The sequence below is a fragment of the Bidens hawaiensis genome, unplaced genomic scaffold (genome assembly GCF_021521415.1).
Source record: "Bidens hawaiensis isolate Kalapana, Puna unplaced genomic scaffold, B.hawaiensis_p1.1 tig00049928_1, whole genome shotgun sequence".
Taxonomy (NCBI): domain Eukaryota; kingdom Viridiplantae; phylum Streptophyta; class Magnoliopsida; order Asterales; family Asteraceae; genus Bidens; species Bidens hawaiensis.
Window position 1 is genome coordinate 42,305 of NW_027506133.1, and position 18,024 is coordinate 60,328.

The window sequence follows — 18,024 nt, forward strand, 5'->3', positions numbered from 1 at the left end:
AGAGCCCAGTTGGACCCGCAAGACTCACCTTGAAGAGGGACGTCTGCGCGAAGACCAACTGGTTCCGCAAGACCCACCATGCTCAGAGAGATGAAGACCTTACGCGCAGTACGCCAGCTGTTCCCGCAGGAAAAGCCTCCCAATGGTAAAGTACCCCGCCTGTTCCCGCAGCTGTGGATACAAGCCATCAGGGAAGGCTACCCGCACTAATAGTAAGGCTACACGCACAAGGCACTAACTCTCAATAATTCAGTAATGTCACCTGAAGAAGGAATGAGCAAGGCGGGAATACTCCCGCCCAAATGAGCCAGTCCGTACGCTTCTGGAAGATCTTTTGTACTATACCTGCCAAGGTATGGACAAAATAGACAAGATCTGACCAAAGCAGCCCATGAACCAATCACAGGGTGACAGCTCACCGACAACAGTACGAGGAGGAGCACGCTCTAGTACAAAATGTCACTATCAGCCGCTGCCTACCCACCAACCCTCATCGTGGCACGTACATAGCCTGTAGTTGGTGGAAAAGGAATAGTACACAGCCGGCCATGTCACTATCAGCCGCTGCCTACCCACCAACTACCAGCATGGCACGTACGTAGCCCACAGTTGGTGGAAAAGGAATATTATACAGCTAGCTGTACCTGCTTGGAAACCTACCTTCGGCTATAAATACTCCAACACCTTGGAACGGTATTATTATCTTATATGATCTCAGATTATCTTATACTATCACATATCATCTGATATTATCTTATCTACTCTAGCTATTTCTCTTAATATACACTTATATTCAGAGCAATCTAGTCTGATTCTCATGCCGGAGGGTGGTCACAAGGAGGTACCCCCCCTTCTCAGTGACGAGCTCACGGTGTCTGTTTTGCAGGTCATCAGAAGAATAACCATCTTTGCCGGACCTAACCATCGTGGGAAACATCTACTTAACCCTAAGATTATCCTTAATCTGCCGGGGTCACTTAGTGTTTCTTCAGCTAGTCTCTGGTCCGAGAAAACTCCATCCCGGTCCGCATGGCCATGCTGAACATCCCAAACATTTTGTATGTAGGTTGAGTTACTCTTTTGGGCCAACCCCGATATAAAACTTTCTTTTTTTCACAAACCCTTTCATTATTTATATAGGCTGGTCTAGTTTTGAGGCCCAAAAAAATTGGGGACTGCATTTTCAATGTGCATCAATATTATTTTTATGTTATTTTTGTTTGAAAATAATTTATTAAAAAACCAAAAAATATAAAATGGGTGAAAGAAGAACGGGGATAAGATGGTGCAAATCTGACGTGACGCCTACGCTGAGTGAAGTAAGGGTAAAAGATTGATCGGGATGGTATAACCACTCCCTCCACCATAAATGACATTATATAACCTAACTTTAATCAAGGACAACTCACTAAAATGATCGATAACCTATTTTACTATATAACCATTGACAAAATACTTTCAAGCAAACGTAACAACATTTGTTTTCAAAACCAGTACTAATTTGGATCTTTTAAGCTTTTTTTGAAGCAAATTTTGTCCAAGCTCTCTTTGAGACCATTCACATCATAACATGTGGTTAAACTCTCTTGTATACCCAACAAGCATCTTTAATTAGGAGTGTGCATTTATCCATTTTGAATTCCAACCGGACCAAAGACTGAAATCACGGTTTTGTAAGTTTCTAAAAAGAGTTTTTCTGGGTCTTCATAATATGCTCGGTTTGCTTTAGGTCTTGGCGAACGAGCTTAAAATTAGCCCCAGATTCGTCATCTAAAACCAAGTTTCGAGCTTATTTGTTGTGGACCTAAGGGCATGCATTATGGGTTCTCCTTTTATGGAAGGAAAATCCTTCGGCTTTTCTTTCAAACTTCATTGTGGGATCAACACAAAACTAGCCTTTCTTTTAGAGTCTTTCTATATTTTCCATTGGGGTTTAATGTGGGATAAAATTAAAGCTATTAAGAGTGTAATGGCATAGAGAACATCATTACCATTAACAAACTTTAAAATTATAGATGTGTTTTCATTTTTAAATGTTGTATTGTGATCATCTGATAAAGAATTAACTTGGTTCAAGATTATCCAAGCACGATTGCCACTTGCCAGCTAAGCATAGTCAGTGACCACATTAACACCATTGGATGCACATGCCTCTTGACAACTTGATAGCGTAATTGGCTCCACATAAATACATAATCCAACCATGAAGAAAAATACTATTCAACAACGTTTGGCTCATATGCCCTTAAAGTATGCTCACATTATAAACAACAAACATAGCTAGAAGTTTGTCCCCTAAACATGGAATCTAGAAATGTAGGACTATTTTCTGGAATACACCGCATTTTTTGAACACATTGACTGATTAGTTTAAACAAATATCATAATACACAGACTAACAGACTAACTAATCTCCCATGGTTTGATATAAGGATTAAAAATGAATCGATTCAGGTTTGGCTCAATTATATCAGTTTTGCGGATATTTATAACCAAAACATTTGGTTACTCTTTATCTTTGGATTTTTCGCTTCTAGTTCGATTATCGGTTTTCACACTCACCCTAACTTTTGCCATTGTGTACTATCTCAGCGTTACATCACCACCCTCGTCCATCTTTCACCCATCTTTCAAACTATGTCGTACTCACTTTTCATCTTTCACCATTTTTTATAACTTTTAATACAAAAATTACTTATTAAAACGTGTTCTACCGTTTTGTTGGCTAACTCAAGGGTTCTTTTTCATTTTTCAAGTTATTTAGCTTGGTGCTTGGCCATTAAAACTTCAATCCCAAACACTAAATTATCAGAAACTGTGAGTTCAGATTCTTTGGATATTCAGACCATATCACAAACCTATTTGTGTGTTAATATTTGGGGTCAAGCTCGAATCAAACTTGTTATATTTTCAAGTTACTCAAGATTTTAATTTGAACTTGAATCTTCCTTCAAGGGTTCAACTCTAGCCTATGTAAGGAAAACTGTTGAGCTAATTATAGTTTAGCTTAACTTAACACCCAATGGCAGAACCAGAACTTTTCATATAAGAGTCACAAAACTTTAACTACTTTACTCAACAACAATACATAGTCAAACTGCAAAAAACTCTGCCATTAAATACTCTTATTAATACAAAACTTGGTCAGACAGAGGGTAAACAGACACCCAGACTCTCTATGCTAGCACCAAAAAGATCTACCAGAAACGCGAATTACATATATGAAGTCTTTCAAATTAAACATATTATACAATATTAAGGTAAAAACATAGGAAACATGTGCAAATAAATATTGTTGTTTTGGACTCGACTAAAGCACAAAATCAAGACAAGGTAGCAAACGGACGTGATGGAGATGCTGACAATATGCTTCACACATGAAGTGGTTATAGACAAATGAAATCTAAGAAGTTGTCACTAATGTTATATATACAATGAATCATGCAAAAAAGGAATTACAGTATCACACCTGGACAATGGAATCAGTACGGTCTTGCACAGTCAAACGCTCTGACACGTCAGCAAGTGACTTAAGGTTGCATTTTATAAGTGCCTCAACAAAGTAACATGTTTCATCTATAGTGTTGCCATCTGGCACATCCACTATGAATGATTCAATCACCAAAGTTCCTGGTCTTCCTTCAATAACCTCTGGATGCAGTGTTATCACAGATGAGTAATTCTGCATAAAACGCCAATTACGTAAGTATTGACATGATTAAGATGAAAGAGGATTTAAAAGGGTACTTACCTGGAGTCTGTGATCACCACCAACGATGCGCATGCCTAATATGTGTTCTTCTTCATTTAAAAGTTCCAACCTTTCTATACTTGTGGTAGCGGGAAGTCCAGAACAAACATTTACCCGTCTAACACTTCCAATTTCAAGGTTACCTTGTGCATTGCATTCACTCACAAAAGGTTTGTACTTTTGTGGTTCATCGAACCTTCTAACAAGAGACCACACCTGAAATAAACACACATAAACCATCAACTTGGATCTTGTATCGGTGTTAGAAGTTCATGTATTCAATATTAACTCCTTTTATAATCAACTTATGTTCTGTTTCTGCTTCTTTCTAGATCTAAAATTTAACACTTATTGAGCTCCCTATAACATTTACTAGGGCTGTAACCAAACCGAACAAGGCCTTGTTCATGTTCGCCCGTTAAGCTTTTATAGGACAAGCGAATAATTAACGTTCAGCTAACCGGACGGAATTTCTTGTTCGTGTTCGTTCATAAAGAAAATGAGCTTGTTCATGAACTGTTCACAAACACAAATGAGCACAAACAACGTTTTATTTGATTTGGCTATCCAATAATGGTCAGTGTCAATGCTTTGTTACGGCTACCAAGTTTGTGTCGGTGCTTTTTTTAACAGTCATCTTCATACGTTAACTTTACATATAAATTACTCACATAATACTCATATATATATATATATTTGTTTTATAGTTACCAATTTTGCTTAAATCCATATGATAAGATTAAAATACTCATCAAAAAGTATTAAAAACCTTATATGATAAGATTAAAAAAGTCATCACAAAGTATTAAAAACCTTTAACGAACAAACATAAAAAAACAAACATTTATCCAATATTCACAGACACAAATGAAGAACATAGCATCTGTTTATGTTCATGCATTTAGTTAATCGAACGAAATTCCTTGTACAAAACGAACATAAACAAGCTTCTCACCAAACAGTTCACGTATCGTTCGGTTAATTTACAGCCCTAACTAAAGGCTACATTTTCGTCTAGCTGACATATATCAAATTCACTTTCATTTTAGGTCAAATTAGCTTCAATCAATCAAATTATATAACAAGCTAACATCTACGGATCTGAAATTAAAAATACACGCCCAAATCATACGTTTAAGCTCAGATCCACTATAAATTACGATTACGAAATCAGTCAATCATAGATTTATTAAACTATAAAATTACCAGATGAACCGGTGCTTTGATTCGTTTAACAACAGCCGATGTACACTGGCACGCTCTAACCTCATGCTTATGATGCCTCTTGATGTAATCACTCTCCGTCAAATTGGTACCGTCACCGGTGATAGCCATCTAACGGAAACTGTTAAGTGTTGCCGGTAAAGTAACAGAAATCGGTTGGATCGTTCGTTGACGTTTTTTTAGAGGAAAGGAAGATAATGACGACGCACGCCAATTGGTTATTTGTGTGTGTTTTGTCTCTCTTCATTCTTTTCATGTGATATTATTATTATTATAATAACTGCAGCTTTCTTGTGTGTTAGGCTACCACACTTTTTAATTTGGAGAGTTTCGTTATCTCACTTTAGTCAGACTATGTTGTCTTAACCGGGCTTACGCTGGCTTCACAGTTTGCTTGGATGTCTCCCCTAGAAACCGTATTGTCGGCTACCACTTGACAGTTATTGTGCCGCCACAAAAGCAGAACTCTTTGGCGTAACACACGGTGGGACGAAAACCCGGGTGGGCTCGGGATCCGAATTGACAATCTCGCAGGGCATGGCTTAAATCTTTCGTTGACAATATCCACCCAAAATAATGTAAGTGGGAATCAAACTTACGTCTTCATTGAAGAACCTATAACTCTTGTTAGTAAGCTATTGGCTGCAAGTGGGGGGGTTTTTATGTGATATTATTATTATTTAAAAGTAATAATAATAAATAAATATTATTGGGCCTTGGAAAACTATTATGTGGTCCTTGGTTTTAAATAATTTGACTCTTTAGGCCGACATATGATTTGTCAACAAGATGTGCCAAATATTATGTTTAGGAGAGGGTGTGTTGTGTATTCAAACAAGGTTTATTAAAAGATGCTCACTTTAGAGAGTAAGAATCTTCACCTTTGTTAATAAAATTTGAGGTAAAGGAAGATGGTTCATAGTGTTGTGTATTGGATTCATGTTTCATTGTTGGAGATAAGACTTGGGTAGAATATATAGGTTCTTTTGTTTAGAGATAGAAGAATCAATCATGAAGAGAGTTTCAACAAGGTTTTTAAAGTTGTGACTTGTGAGGCTATGTGTGATAAGAGATTTGTATGTTTTATAACTTGTAGAGTCTGGATATCTTTCTAAATCTTGTAGGACACTTTGAAACTTAATATATTTGATGATATTTTGTAAGTTCAATCGAAGAAACACACAAAGATATGCAAAAGTTGTTTTGGAAATCGTGTGAACCAGAATCATACCAAAGACGTTCCTTATCTAAGGGATATACCATGACAACATCTTCATGTAATGGATATATTTTTCACTAGTTGGACGTGTATATCAATGGGAAATCATCAATTGTAACTCAATATTGATAAATAGTTCCCACATAAGGTTATTTCTGTACAACTTCTCTGTAAACCCAGGTTAAAAACGACTTGATAACACTGCAAATACAGTTACCAACAAGATCACATTCTTGAATTTGTTTATATTTATTTTTTAAAAACTTGAAGTGATCCAAAGGCTTTGTTTGTATCAAAAAGAACATTTTCAATGTTATCTCAAAAAATGTTTGCAAGTAATATCGGTAAAGGTTTGCAGGAAGTTAGGTCAGCAACTTTATAAACCGATATTTGAGTCTACAGATTTACATATGTTTTGACTTTTGATTTCTGACTATACAAATTACTATTCTTGTATATTTCTTTTCTAAATAATTGATGAAATGTTTGAAGGGTTTCATGAAAAAATTATAATCTTCGTTTCATGAATGACACTCTAGTCTCTACCCTCCTCTCTTCTTACGTAGCCGTCACATCATTCAATTACGGTTACAAAGGCCTCTATGGGTATTGGGTAACTAAATTCCTAAAACCCCTTTATGCACATATGAACCCAAGAAATAAAAGTCATGACAATAAAGTTAGCATCGTATACAAAGTAACAAATACATACACAATCATGTATGCAGCGATTGATGAGCGTATGCGAACTTCTATTTATGTAAGTCATGATTATATGTGAAATTGTTGTGCTGCGATCGTAACTGTATAACACATTCAGAAAATGATTTTCTCACAAAATAAACTTATATATGTCTCTATTTATAATATAAATTAAATAATTAAAAACGAATAGAAATAGCACATACAAATTCTCGTGAACTTTTGTTTTGTTTGTTGTTAAATTAAATTATATGTATTGTGATTTGTGAAAATGCTAACTCAATGGTCTCGTGCATTACAAGCCCATCACACACTTGGATCATGTTTTTGAAAACTGGACCAGTAAACCTGCGAACTGGTCCCTTCACTGGGCTTGGTGAGTCAATTGAACAGAACGATGATATTGTTGGCGTTACACGACTTGAGTAGTGTATACTATAATTGTAAATCTATACTATATATAATATAGGTGTGAGAGACCTATTAAATTTTAAGAGCGTATCAATTTTGTTGCATTTAATATAGGAGTGAGGGACCTATTAAATTTTAAGAGGTATCACTCATGTTGCATATTGTACAAATAGGTATTGGAAATTGTTGATTTAATCACAACACTATAAACCGCTAAAAACGCTCTCATTTATGTATGCTCTCAACCTCTCTAGAGTCAAGACGCTATAGCATCAGTCCATCCAAAGTAACTTATACGCGCGATGCATTTGTAACTCTTGCAATTAAGTACATGCGAAGTTTTGTGTGCTAGCTTTTAACTCATTTGAGGTTATATACTTATATATCATGTTCCAAAACACATGAATCATTTGCTGAAGACAGCTTTTTGTGTGCACCTGAAAACAGGTTAGTAATCTCTTATGTCTATGCTTAAATACATAAATTGTGTTGTATTGTACATAGCAATGCAGGATCAAAGTTTCATAATATACTTTGCAAAATATCATATTAACCCCAAAAAATATATATATTAAATGTACTCATCCAAAACATTTAAAATTTCACTAAATAGAATTTATAGAATGCCTGATATACCCTTTTTTCTCACATTTACACTTCTACTCTCATGACCCAAAATACTTGCATAAAGGAAAGGCATATGTGTCATAAAGAAAGAGTATTATGTCTTTATTTTAATTTAACTTTTTTTATAAATATATTTTTATTATGGATTGATGGCAGTATGGGTACCTCAATGGGAAAGCCCATTAAATATCAAATTTCTGTGTGGTTTTCATGTTCTACGTTAGCTCAAAATTAGGGGTGTTCATCGGATCGGATAACAGAGTATTCGGGTTATTCGGTTTGGGTTTCGGATTTGAAAATTTTTGGACCCTATCCGAAATCCGATCCAAATTAGGAATATTCCTATCTGATCCGAATCTATCCGAATTCAATTCGGATCGGATTTTGATAATATCCGAATAATCCGAAATTATCCGAATAATCCGAAATAAACCTAAAAAATTTTCGTATTTTTTTGTTCCTAACATTTAATAGTTTAGAATCACAATAAACATACAAACCAAAAAATACGGATTACTCTTAACACAAAGTTAAAGTTTAAACTTCAAATATTAGTCTAATAAATATACGAAACCGGAAAATACCACTGAAAACATGTTTTTTATTCGGATTAAACGGATATCCGAATAATCCAAACAATCCGAATTTTTTCAAATTCCATATTCGAATCCGAATTAGTTATTCGGATATTCGGATTGATCCGATCCGAATATCCAAATAAGAATTCGGATCGGTTTATTTGGGTTTCGGTTTCGGTTCGGATTTCGGTTTTTTTTCGGATTTTGGATTTCTTGAACACCCCTACTCAAAATCACCTTGACAACTGTCCAATGCCACTTCGGTGCTTGGTACACCTGGCAAAATGATGGGTCGGATTTATCCAAATGACTGTTGCAGGGTTTTTATCGGGTCGGAATTTTCGGATTTGAAAATTTTATGACCCCATCCATCGAAGCCAAATTAGCGGTGCTCCTTTCCAATACGAATCATTTCAAAATCAAAATATAATAAACAATTTTTATCTTGCTTGTTAATTTGTTAATACGGGGCAAAATGGGTAGTCAAAATTGGGTTTGACCCGAAACACTTTTTTTCTTTTTCAAAATCAAAACTGACTGATTGTGCCTTGCTTTGCATTATAAAGATATGTTATTGCTATAAATGAACATGAACTTGGTAGCTTGTGTCATTGTGTGCAGCATAGGTAGTTAGGTACCCGTTCATCTCATCCAGCTAGCTCTATATATTTATTATTATTTTTCAATAATACTTACTAGTTCCAACTTCCAAGTATAATAATCCCCACTGAATCACTGTTCTTAAAGATAGAAGGCTCTTATAATGCCCATCAAAAACTCCTTGGGCTGGCAACGCTACAATTTATAATGTCTCCTTTGAATTATTTTGAGTGAACACATTTGGGTTGGCATACTACATATAAACATTTGTTTCTCACTCATTTATCTTGAATCTTGAAATCTTGAAATTAAAATAAAGTGATCAAATGATTTTGACTGTGACTTATGTATATTACCACACATGTCTAGAAAGTAGTAATTTAATGCATTTAAATTATTTTCTCATTAAACAAATTGATTTTCATGTTTTCTTTCATCGCTATTCCTTGAAAGACCATGTGTAGTCATAATGCCCCTCCCCTAAGCGTTCTGCGTCACGTGGCGCCCGGTCAGAGTTATATTTTTTTTGCAAAAAGAGGGTGTAGTCATAATGCCTCACCTCTGGACGTTATGCGACACGTGACGCCCAGTCACGTTTACACTTTTTTACACCCACCACTGGATCCAATTATTCATGCCACCATGAAAACCCACCACCGGATCCAATCATTCCGGCCATCATGAAACCCACCAGATCCATTATTCCGGCCACCATGAAAACCCACCATCGGATCCAATTATTTCGCCCACCATGAAACCCACCGGATCCAATTATTCCGGCCACCATGAAACCCACCGGATCCAATTATTCCGGCCACCATGAAACCCACCAGATCCATTGTTTCGGCCACCATGAAAACCCACCACCGGATCCAATTATTCCGGCCACCCTGAAACCCTCCCGAGTGGATACAATTTGATCAGTGGAACAAAACCGCCGGCGAATGGTGGAACAGTCGCGTATCTCGGCTGGATCTTGACTGGATCTTGGCGCGACGACGGATACTTGGTGGAACAGTCGCCGGTGCGACGGCGGATACTTGGCTGCGTTATGTATAAAACGAAGAAGAATTTGTTTTTTTTAATTTCCGTGCCTTCACCTGCGTTATGTATAAAACGCGGGAAAAAAAACCCAAAACGCCGGAGGGGGGCGGTGTGCCCCCGGCGTCATCCTCCAAAACGCTGCCAAAACGCGGCCACTACGGAAGGCCTAACAACTAACAAGTTTAGTGTTCGTGTCTAGATAAGAGAATTATAGTCCGTCTACACGTGAGTATGCTTTATGTAAACTAGCATAGATATGTCTTTTTTATTAACAGCGTTTCAAACTACCCATAATATCCGAGTAAGCTTTTTTGAAATGGGATATCAACCATTTATACGGATTTTGACGCGGTTTGACACCCCCAAGAACCAATTAACAAATCTAAACATTAATCTCATGGGTAACGTTAATTTTTTTAATTATATTTCATTAAACGTAAACTAAACAGAAACACCATCATAAATAAATTTAAACACATTTTTGAAAAGCTAAATTTAAATAAATAAATACAAGAAGGAGACAACTTATAAGAGGCAAGTGGTCTAACAAAACGAGAAAAAAACAGAACAAACAAGTTACAACCCAAACATACAACCATCTAAATAGGAAAATTCACAAAATTGAACCAAGACCATTTCTCTCACTCCAAACTCGATCTTTTGCTTTACTCATAAGTTTGAGACCGATTTGATGTCGTTCACCATTTTGGACATCACGAAGGAGACTTTATTAAAAATTGTTATGCTATTTCTAGCTAACCAAATCACCCGACGCATAGCCGCCGAGATAGATTGAACCGCATGACATGTGTGTTTGCACTTAATTATTTTACATGGATAATCTAAAATTTACTCAACCGAATCTAAAATTTTAATATATGGGGCTTAGATTTCTCATCTTCGGTTTTTAAAAGCTTGAATTGAGCTATTACATCTTCTTTTACTTCATCAAACATTTCTCTTCTTTTCTTTTTCGTTTAAAAAATTTCTAATAAGACTTTGTTTTTCATCTTCAAAGCTACGTAATTTTAGATGAAACGAATTAAACCATAAACTCATAATCAATTCCAATATACACTTAAACCCTAAATCCTTAAGTAATTCCGGTTTAAATTATCCAAATATTCAATAAACCATAATCAATTATTCAATTGCACATAAACAATTCCAAATTAACAATCTATATAACAAATAAACAATTACAATTTTAAATAAAATTATAATAATACCTAAATTGAACAAGTAGAAGTCGAACTATGGCAGAAGAAGCACCGACTGGAATCCGGAGTTGCGGCTGCAGGGGCGTAGGCTGCAGTGTGGAGGTCGTCGGCGATCGAATTAGGGAAGCATGGGGGTCAGGGGTATTGGTGGTGCAGCGTCCAAGCAGCCACATTGGCTATTTGTTTCATCTTGATGTCTAACCTAAACCAAACAAGGGGTTACGAGTTTTAATTTGTTTAAGCTTTAAACTTTGGTTGGGCTTTAATTTGTTTGAGTTTTGGACTTTTAATTTGGTTGGACTTACAAATAAGGGTAACGTTATATTTTTCCAGCGTTAGCGAAATATGAAAACTGACTAAAAAAATAAATTTTGCACTACCGACGAAAAGTTGAGGGGTGGCGGAGGCTACCCCTGGTTCTACTCTAGGTCCGTACCTGCCAAGAACACAATCAACGAGGAAACTTATTGCAATGGGAAAACCCCATTAGGTCAAGTTTCGAACCTGAAACCATAAAAACATAAATTCTAAGCCTTAATCATTACCCTCATGTCATGAAACCAGAATATCAACTGAACACTATATACATGCGTATATCAAACTATCAATTCAAGTACGTCGTATAACCACAATATATTTTAATAGTCGTGTTAGAATTTTAAATTAATGCACAAATAAATCAATGTTTTTAGATTGGTCATGTAGTTGTCATATAATTTTTGTTTCTGACCGAGCTCTCCTATGCTTGCGTATATGCAGTGTGTATATAGATTGATTTCTTAGAATAATTGCAAGAAGCCGACATTTATCTTATAATGTGAAGAAGATTATGAAGTGTGAAACAGCTTAAATGATTGACGAAGTCAAAAACAGAATTTAATTTGGAGGTATGGTTTATGGCTGAACTTTTGCTTTTTATATCAATACTAATAATAATAATAACTTTTATAATACTAATAATAGTAAACACTAGTATAAACAGGACACCCGTCCTTAAGCATTTATTGTTAACTCTATCTTTAGGATATAGAACTTCACAAAGTAGTAGAACTGTTCACAAGCCAGAGTCAGGTCATACTCAAATTAGTTTGTAAAAGAGCTAAGCCAAAGCTCAATTTGGGTTATAAACGGTCCGAGATAAGCTGACATAGAATAAAGGATATGATTTCAGACGACAAGTTTATTTCAAGCCATGAGCTATTTATACGTCAAGTCGTTTGCAACTCATTTGACTCGTTTACTTTTTTTACAACCAACACTTTCTCTAATCCTACTTATAAGACTCAAACCATCAACCTCATGAATGAGATGCCATTTTTAAGCATTGATCTCTCTAGATGATAGGACATTTGTGTGACTCGTTTTGTTATATGGATAAATGGCTTGTGATACTACATAATTTGAAGTGTGTGATGTAAGAATAAATATATTTTATATAGTTATTATATGGCCATCATTATCATTTATATAATAATAGATCAAAATTATTAATTATACCTTATTATATATTAGTTTGGTAATTGTTGATGAGCCATATTACCTATAATTAAATAATAAAGGGTTTCCCCTTTGGTGTATATATAGAGAGATAAATATTAACATCATAACCTAATCATACACACATAACAATTTTGTGTTCCTCATCTCTCTTCTAAACCGGGTTTCCTCTCAAGAACCCTAACCATCCTTAACTATACATCCTAAAGGGGAACTCGATTAAGATGACAAGCATGTCGACTACATCATACCCTGCTGCGGTTACTACTCTTCATGCTGTAACAGGTACACATATAATTATAGGTTTATCATATTATTCATGTTTTCCATTATCACCATAAGGAATTAACCAACATGTGATTAATGTTTTTAAAACATAAATGTTTTAATTCTAATATTTATACATACAAATACGGCTGTAAACAAGCCGAGTCGAGCCAGAGTATGCTCGAGCTCGAACTTAATCAAGCTGGCTCGAGCTCGGCTTGTTTTCTTTATCGAGCTGAAAAATCAAGCTCGAGCTCGGCTCGTTTAAAGCCCGAGCCGAGCTCGAGCTCGTCGAGCCGGACTCCTTTAATTTATTTAAACTTTTATATTTTTTATTTATTATTATGTTTTTATTTTATATTTTACAAATGTTGATATATAAAAGACAAAAGTTACAATTTTTAACATACATATTATATAAAAATTTATAAACTACAGAATTTATAACTTTATATGTTTTATTATAGTTATTGTTTTATAAGGTTTTAGGTATCGAGTGGCATGATATATGTATAATTAATATTTATTTATTTCTTGGTAAGATATTATTATATATTGATATTAATTGTTGATGAGCCATATTACCTATAATTAAAATTTGATATAAAATTTGAGTTACGAGCCTACTATATTGATATTAAAATTTGAGTTACGAGCCTACGAGCCAAGCTAACGAGTTGAGCCAAGACCGAGCCACGGGCCGAGTTGAGACGAACTCATCTAGAATCGAACTTTTTCAAACCAAACTTTTTTAAACTATTTTCAAGTAAGCTTCGAACGAGCCACGAGCCATGAACTTTTCAAACATCCCTACATACATATTATATCTTGATTCAACCCCACATATTTTTTACAACCCCACATATTTGTCACTAGAATCCCATCTTGTCACTGAATAAAGACTTTTAAGGCATTTTTGTCTTTATAAATAACGAACGTTCTATCATATAAACGTGGACATGTCTTGAGATTTGTAGCTTGTATATCACACAAAAACTAAAAAAACACATGTAAAATCTAGCTGGTTTAAAACAACAGTCCTGTTAAAACGGGTAAAAATGATATTTTTATTACATTAATAGATCATACGTAGTAATGGATGAGGAAAGCGTCCCCTACCTTCTTCTTCATTGACTGAACAATCCTTGACCTCATCTTTCTTATCCATTAGGCGTTTTGTACAAAACGTCAGAGGCATTTTCAAGCCCAAAACACCCCGGACGTTTTGGGGTTCTTCCCACACTACAACGCCCCCACTAAGTTTAGTCTTAGACCAACTTGTAAGGACAACAAATCTCCGATATTTTCGGCAATGTGACATTGGGCAAACGACAAACCGCCCCCCCCCCCCCCCCCCCTCATATTGGGGTCAGCCATCGGCAAAATATTTGGAGATTCTGTCAACTAATTCACCGTTGCAATATTAAAAAAAAGGTATTATCATTATTTTTATTTTCAAAATAACCGTTAGACAACGGCAACAATTTAAAAAGGTTGATTGATTAATCAAATAATTTAAATAAAATATTCATTTCTATCTCTCCAAAAAATTACAAAATTTTCTCAACTCAAACCCTTAATTCATTTTTATTATAGATATTTCATCCGATGACGAATCTATTTCAGTCATTCCTCCTTTTGTACACACGATAGTGCCCGATACATCTGCTATCCTAATGAGAAAAGCTGCTTTGAACAAAGAACGTGAAGTAGTTCACGGGCGCCTAGCAGCTTATTACTTTGCCGACAATTTGTTATATAACGGAAAGATGTTTAAGATATATTTTTGTTTGAGCAAAGAGTTATTCATAAAGATAGCTATAGATTTAGAAGCCTACCACCCATTTTTTAGATCAGCAATGGATGTGAGAGGACATTGAGGCTTTATTACTTACCAAATGTGCATTGCTGCAAATGTCAAATGGGGTACGAAACAACATCAGATGCTTGGATGAATACTTAAGAAAGTCTGAGAGAACCGCACGAGAAAGCACATACAAATTCTGTAAGTGTATCATTGCCCTGCTTGCGGTGCGCGCATATAATGTATATATGTGTGAACCCTCGGGTGGGCAAAAGTAAAATTGCACTAATTTTGACGTTATTTTACTAATTTTGTGAAAATAACGTTAAAAGTGATGGAAGGTTAATCAGGCATCATGTGATGGCGTTGATAGCCGAAAGACAAGGGTACATGCACCAATCAGCCGGCGTCCCGATGATTGAGTGCTATGTGCCTTATGTAATATGTCCAAGGCTTGATGCAAAACTACTATCGAGCCGGGGGTCTCACCGGAAGCAGCCTCTCTATCCCCATGGGGTAGAGGTAAGGCTGTCTACATCTTACCCTCCTCAGACCCTACCATAGCTTTGCTATTGGTGGGATATACTGAGTACGATGATGATGATGACGACGACGTGAACGTAAACATGGTTTATCGAGAATGCTTGGTAGCTTGGATTGTACGAATTGAGAGTGATTTATTTGCCAAACTGCTTGGAGAGGCCAATACAAAAGAGTTGATCATCCTCATCCAACAATGGCTTTGGAAATAACAGCTTCAGAAGATCAGTGGATATCACATGCGTATTTTGGTGTCACTGATTCAAATAACGACTTATACGTTCTCGAACAATCACCAATATTCAACTACATTGAAGGAGTAACATATAAATACGTTTATTATCTTGTTGATGGCATTTTAACATGATTGTGTTGTGTTTATAAACTCATAATCGGTTTCAATCGGTGAAAACGTATAATATTTGCAAAAGCTCATAAGTCAACCATGAAGAATATCGAACGAGCATTTGGTATGCTTAAAATGGCATATAATAATTAATACATGTGTTTGGGAACTAAAAAAAGCTAAAACAATGTTATGTATGCTTGTTTCATATTGCGCAATATGATAATTGAAGATAAAGGTAGAACAATTTATACGTGTGTTGAAACCAATGTTCAACAACAAGAAGTTAGCGATGAACAAAGAGCAATAGACTATCAACGAATCCGTGACGCGCAAACGCGTCATAATCTTAAGTCGGATTTCTAGGATCATATTTAGGACCTAACAACAAATTAGTTACGGTTTTTTATTTGGTACTTTAAATGTAATGTTTTTATATATATCAAAATCATTATTTTTATTTAGGTATAATAAAACTTTAATATGTTAAAATAATTATTTTATTTGAAAACTAACGAAAACAATTTAGGGAGTATTTCTTTAATATTGTGAAAAAATAAAAAATAGGATGGGTTAATGTAATGCTAACGTGACACGGTGAAAAAGTTAATGTTAATGGATTGATGACCGAGTGCACCTCGTAGTCTAATTGATTAGTTGGTTTACATGTTTATATTTTTGTGTTTTCTTTTTGTTTTGATAAATTTATCATTTTGACTACTACAACTAGAAACCACAAACTTATCACATGTATCCACACACATTTGATTATACCACTCAAAAACACAAGTTTCTCAACAAACTAATCATCGTTGACTACCCAAAAGTCAAAATTAAACTTCCCTAATTAGCAAGTATTTCCCAAATTAAATCCAAATCATACGACGGCATCCCCTCCAACGACCACCCATCCGCCTCCGTCTCAACCGTCAACTCCTCGGAAACCGAACAACCCGAAGAAGAACCACCATTCTCACTCTTCTCACTCCCGCTGTAACTCTCTCCATTACCAGTTAACTTATTATTATCTTTCTCCCTCTTCTTCGACCGCTTTTTATTAGCTTTCTCTCTCTTCACTTTTTGACAAATTGTCTCGATTTTATTATCCACCGCCACCCTCAACGCACCCAACTTCCGGTCATCTCCGATCACCGCAGCCGCCGAGACGTCATTCAAATTCGGGAAATTCAAACGCGCGTACTCGCCGCGTAGCTTATACGCGGCTCGATCGTACGCGTACGCCGCCATCTCCGGCGACTCGTAGGTGCCTAACCACACGCGCATCCTGTTCTGCGGTAGTCTAATCTCAGCCACCCATTTACCCCATTGCCGTTGCCTCACGCCTCTAAATGATTTCTTTTTGTACACGTTGTTGTTAGGGTTTGTAAATTCTGAAACCCTGATTGGATTTGGGTCAAAATTGGATGTGAAATTGAGAATTAGGTCTCGTTGTTTTAAATACACGGAAGACCCAGTTGCTAATTGGTCTTCTGATGATGGTGAACAGTGAGAGAAAATTGAATCCAGAGTGCTTTGATTTGAACCGGTTAAGATTAAATTGGATAACGAAGATCGAATTGAGTGGCTGATTGAGGTTGAGGTTGAATTAAAGGGGTTAATTGTGTTTTGTTGCATGATTGATTTGTGAATTTTGGAGATAATGATAATGATGATGAAGCTGGTTAATTATAGATATAGGAAGAAGAAGAAGGAGAGTGAATTTGGTTAATAATATTATATTATCATTTCATTTGGAGTGGTATTTATAGGCAAGTTTGTTTTGGTGGGGAAGTATTATTATTATTTATTATTATTTGGAATTTGTTGAAAATGGCTTTAAATGAAAATTGACTTTTTTTTAACCCTTAAAAGGGTATAAGATTTAACAAAATTTCATGGTGGATCTATGTTGTGAAACTAAATATTAATAAATGATCATAATTGTTGAATTAAATTTGCCTTTTGACTATATCAAACACTTTTAAGCAATATTATTAACATAATGTGAGTTAAAAATGTAAATGTAAAATGTATTTTTGTTTATTGATGGTTGCACATAGGGATGGCAAAAAAACCCAAACCCGATGGGGAAAACCGAAACCCGCCCCGAACGGGGCGGGTTCGGGGACACTTAATCGGGGACGGGTCCGGGTTCGGGTTTTCCCCGTTTAAGTTAATCGGGTTCGGGGCGGGT

The 18,024-nt window shown here is 35.7% G+C and overlaps 1 protein-coding gene and 1 pseudogene across 1 annotated transcript; both read right to left on the reverse strand.

Annotated features, from left to right (window-relative positions):
• Positions 1-2,975: 2,975 nt before the first annotated feature.
• Positions 2,976-5,207, reverse strand: LOC143616840 (abscisic acid receptor PYL8-like). The gene is made up of 3 exons (XM_077089553.1): positions 4,958-5,207; positions 3,752-3,967; positions 2,976-3,682 (listed from the first exon to the last, which is right to left on the reverse strand). The coding sequence occupies exons 1-3, from the start codon at positions 5,084-5,086 to the stop codon at positions 3,464-3,466; spliced, it is 564 nt and encodes a 187-aa protein (XP_076945668.1). The 5' UTR covers positions 5,087-5,207; the 3' UTR covers positions 2,976-3,463.
• Positions 5,208-16,561: 11,354 nt separating this feature from the next.
• LOC143616836 (ethylene-responsive transcription factor ERF061 pseudogene) lies at positions 16,562-17,499 on the reverse strand (annotated as a pseudogene).
• Between the last annotated feature and the right edge of the window lie 525 nt (positions 17,500-18,024).

Bases quoted from the DNA above. Each gene is read 5' to 3' on its own strand.
- LOC143616840 (XM_077089553.1), bottom strand. From the start codon at position 5,086: ATGGCTATCACCGGTGACGGTACCAATTTGACGGAGAGTGATTACATC. The intron at 3,968-4,957 runs GTAATTTTATAG...TGTTTATTTCAG, and splicing joins TCAAAGCACCGGTTCATCTG to GTGTGGTCTCTTGTTAGAAG. The intron at 3,683-3,751 runs GTAAGTACCCTT...CGTTTTATGCAG, and splicing joins GTGGTGATCACAGACTCCAG to AATTACTCATCTGTGATAAC.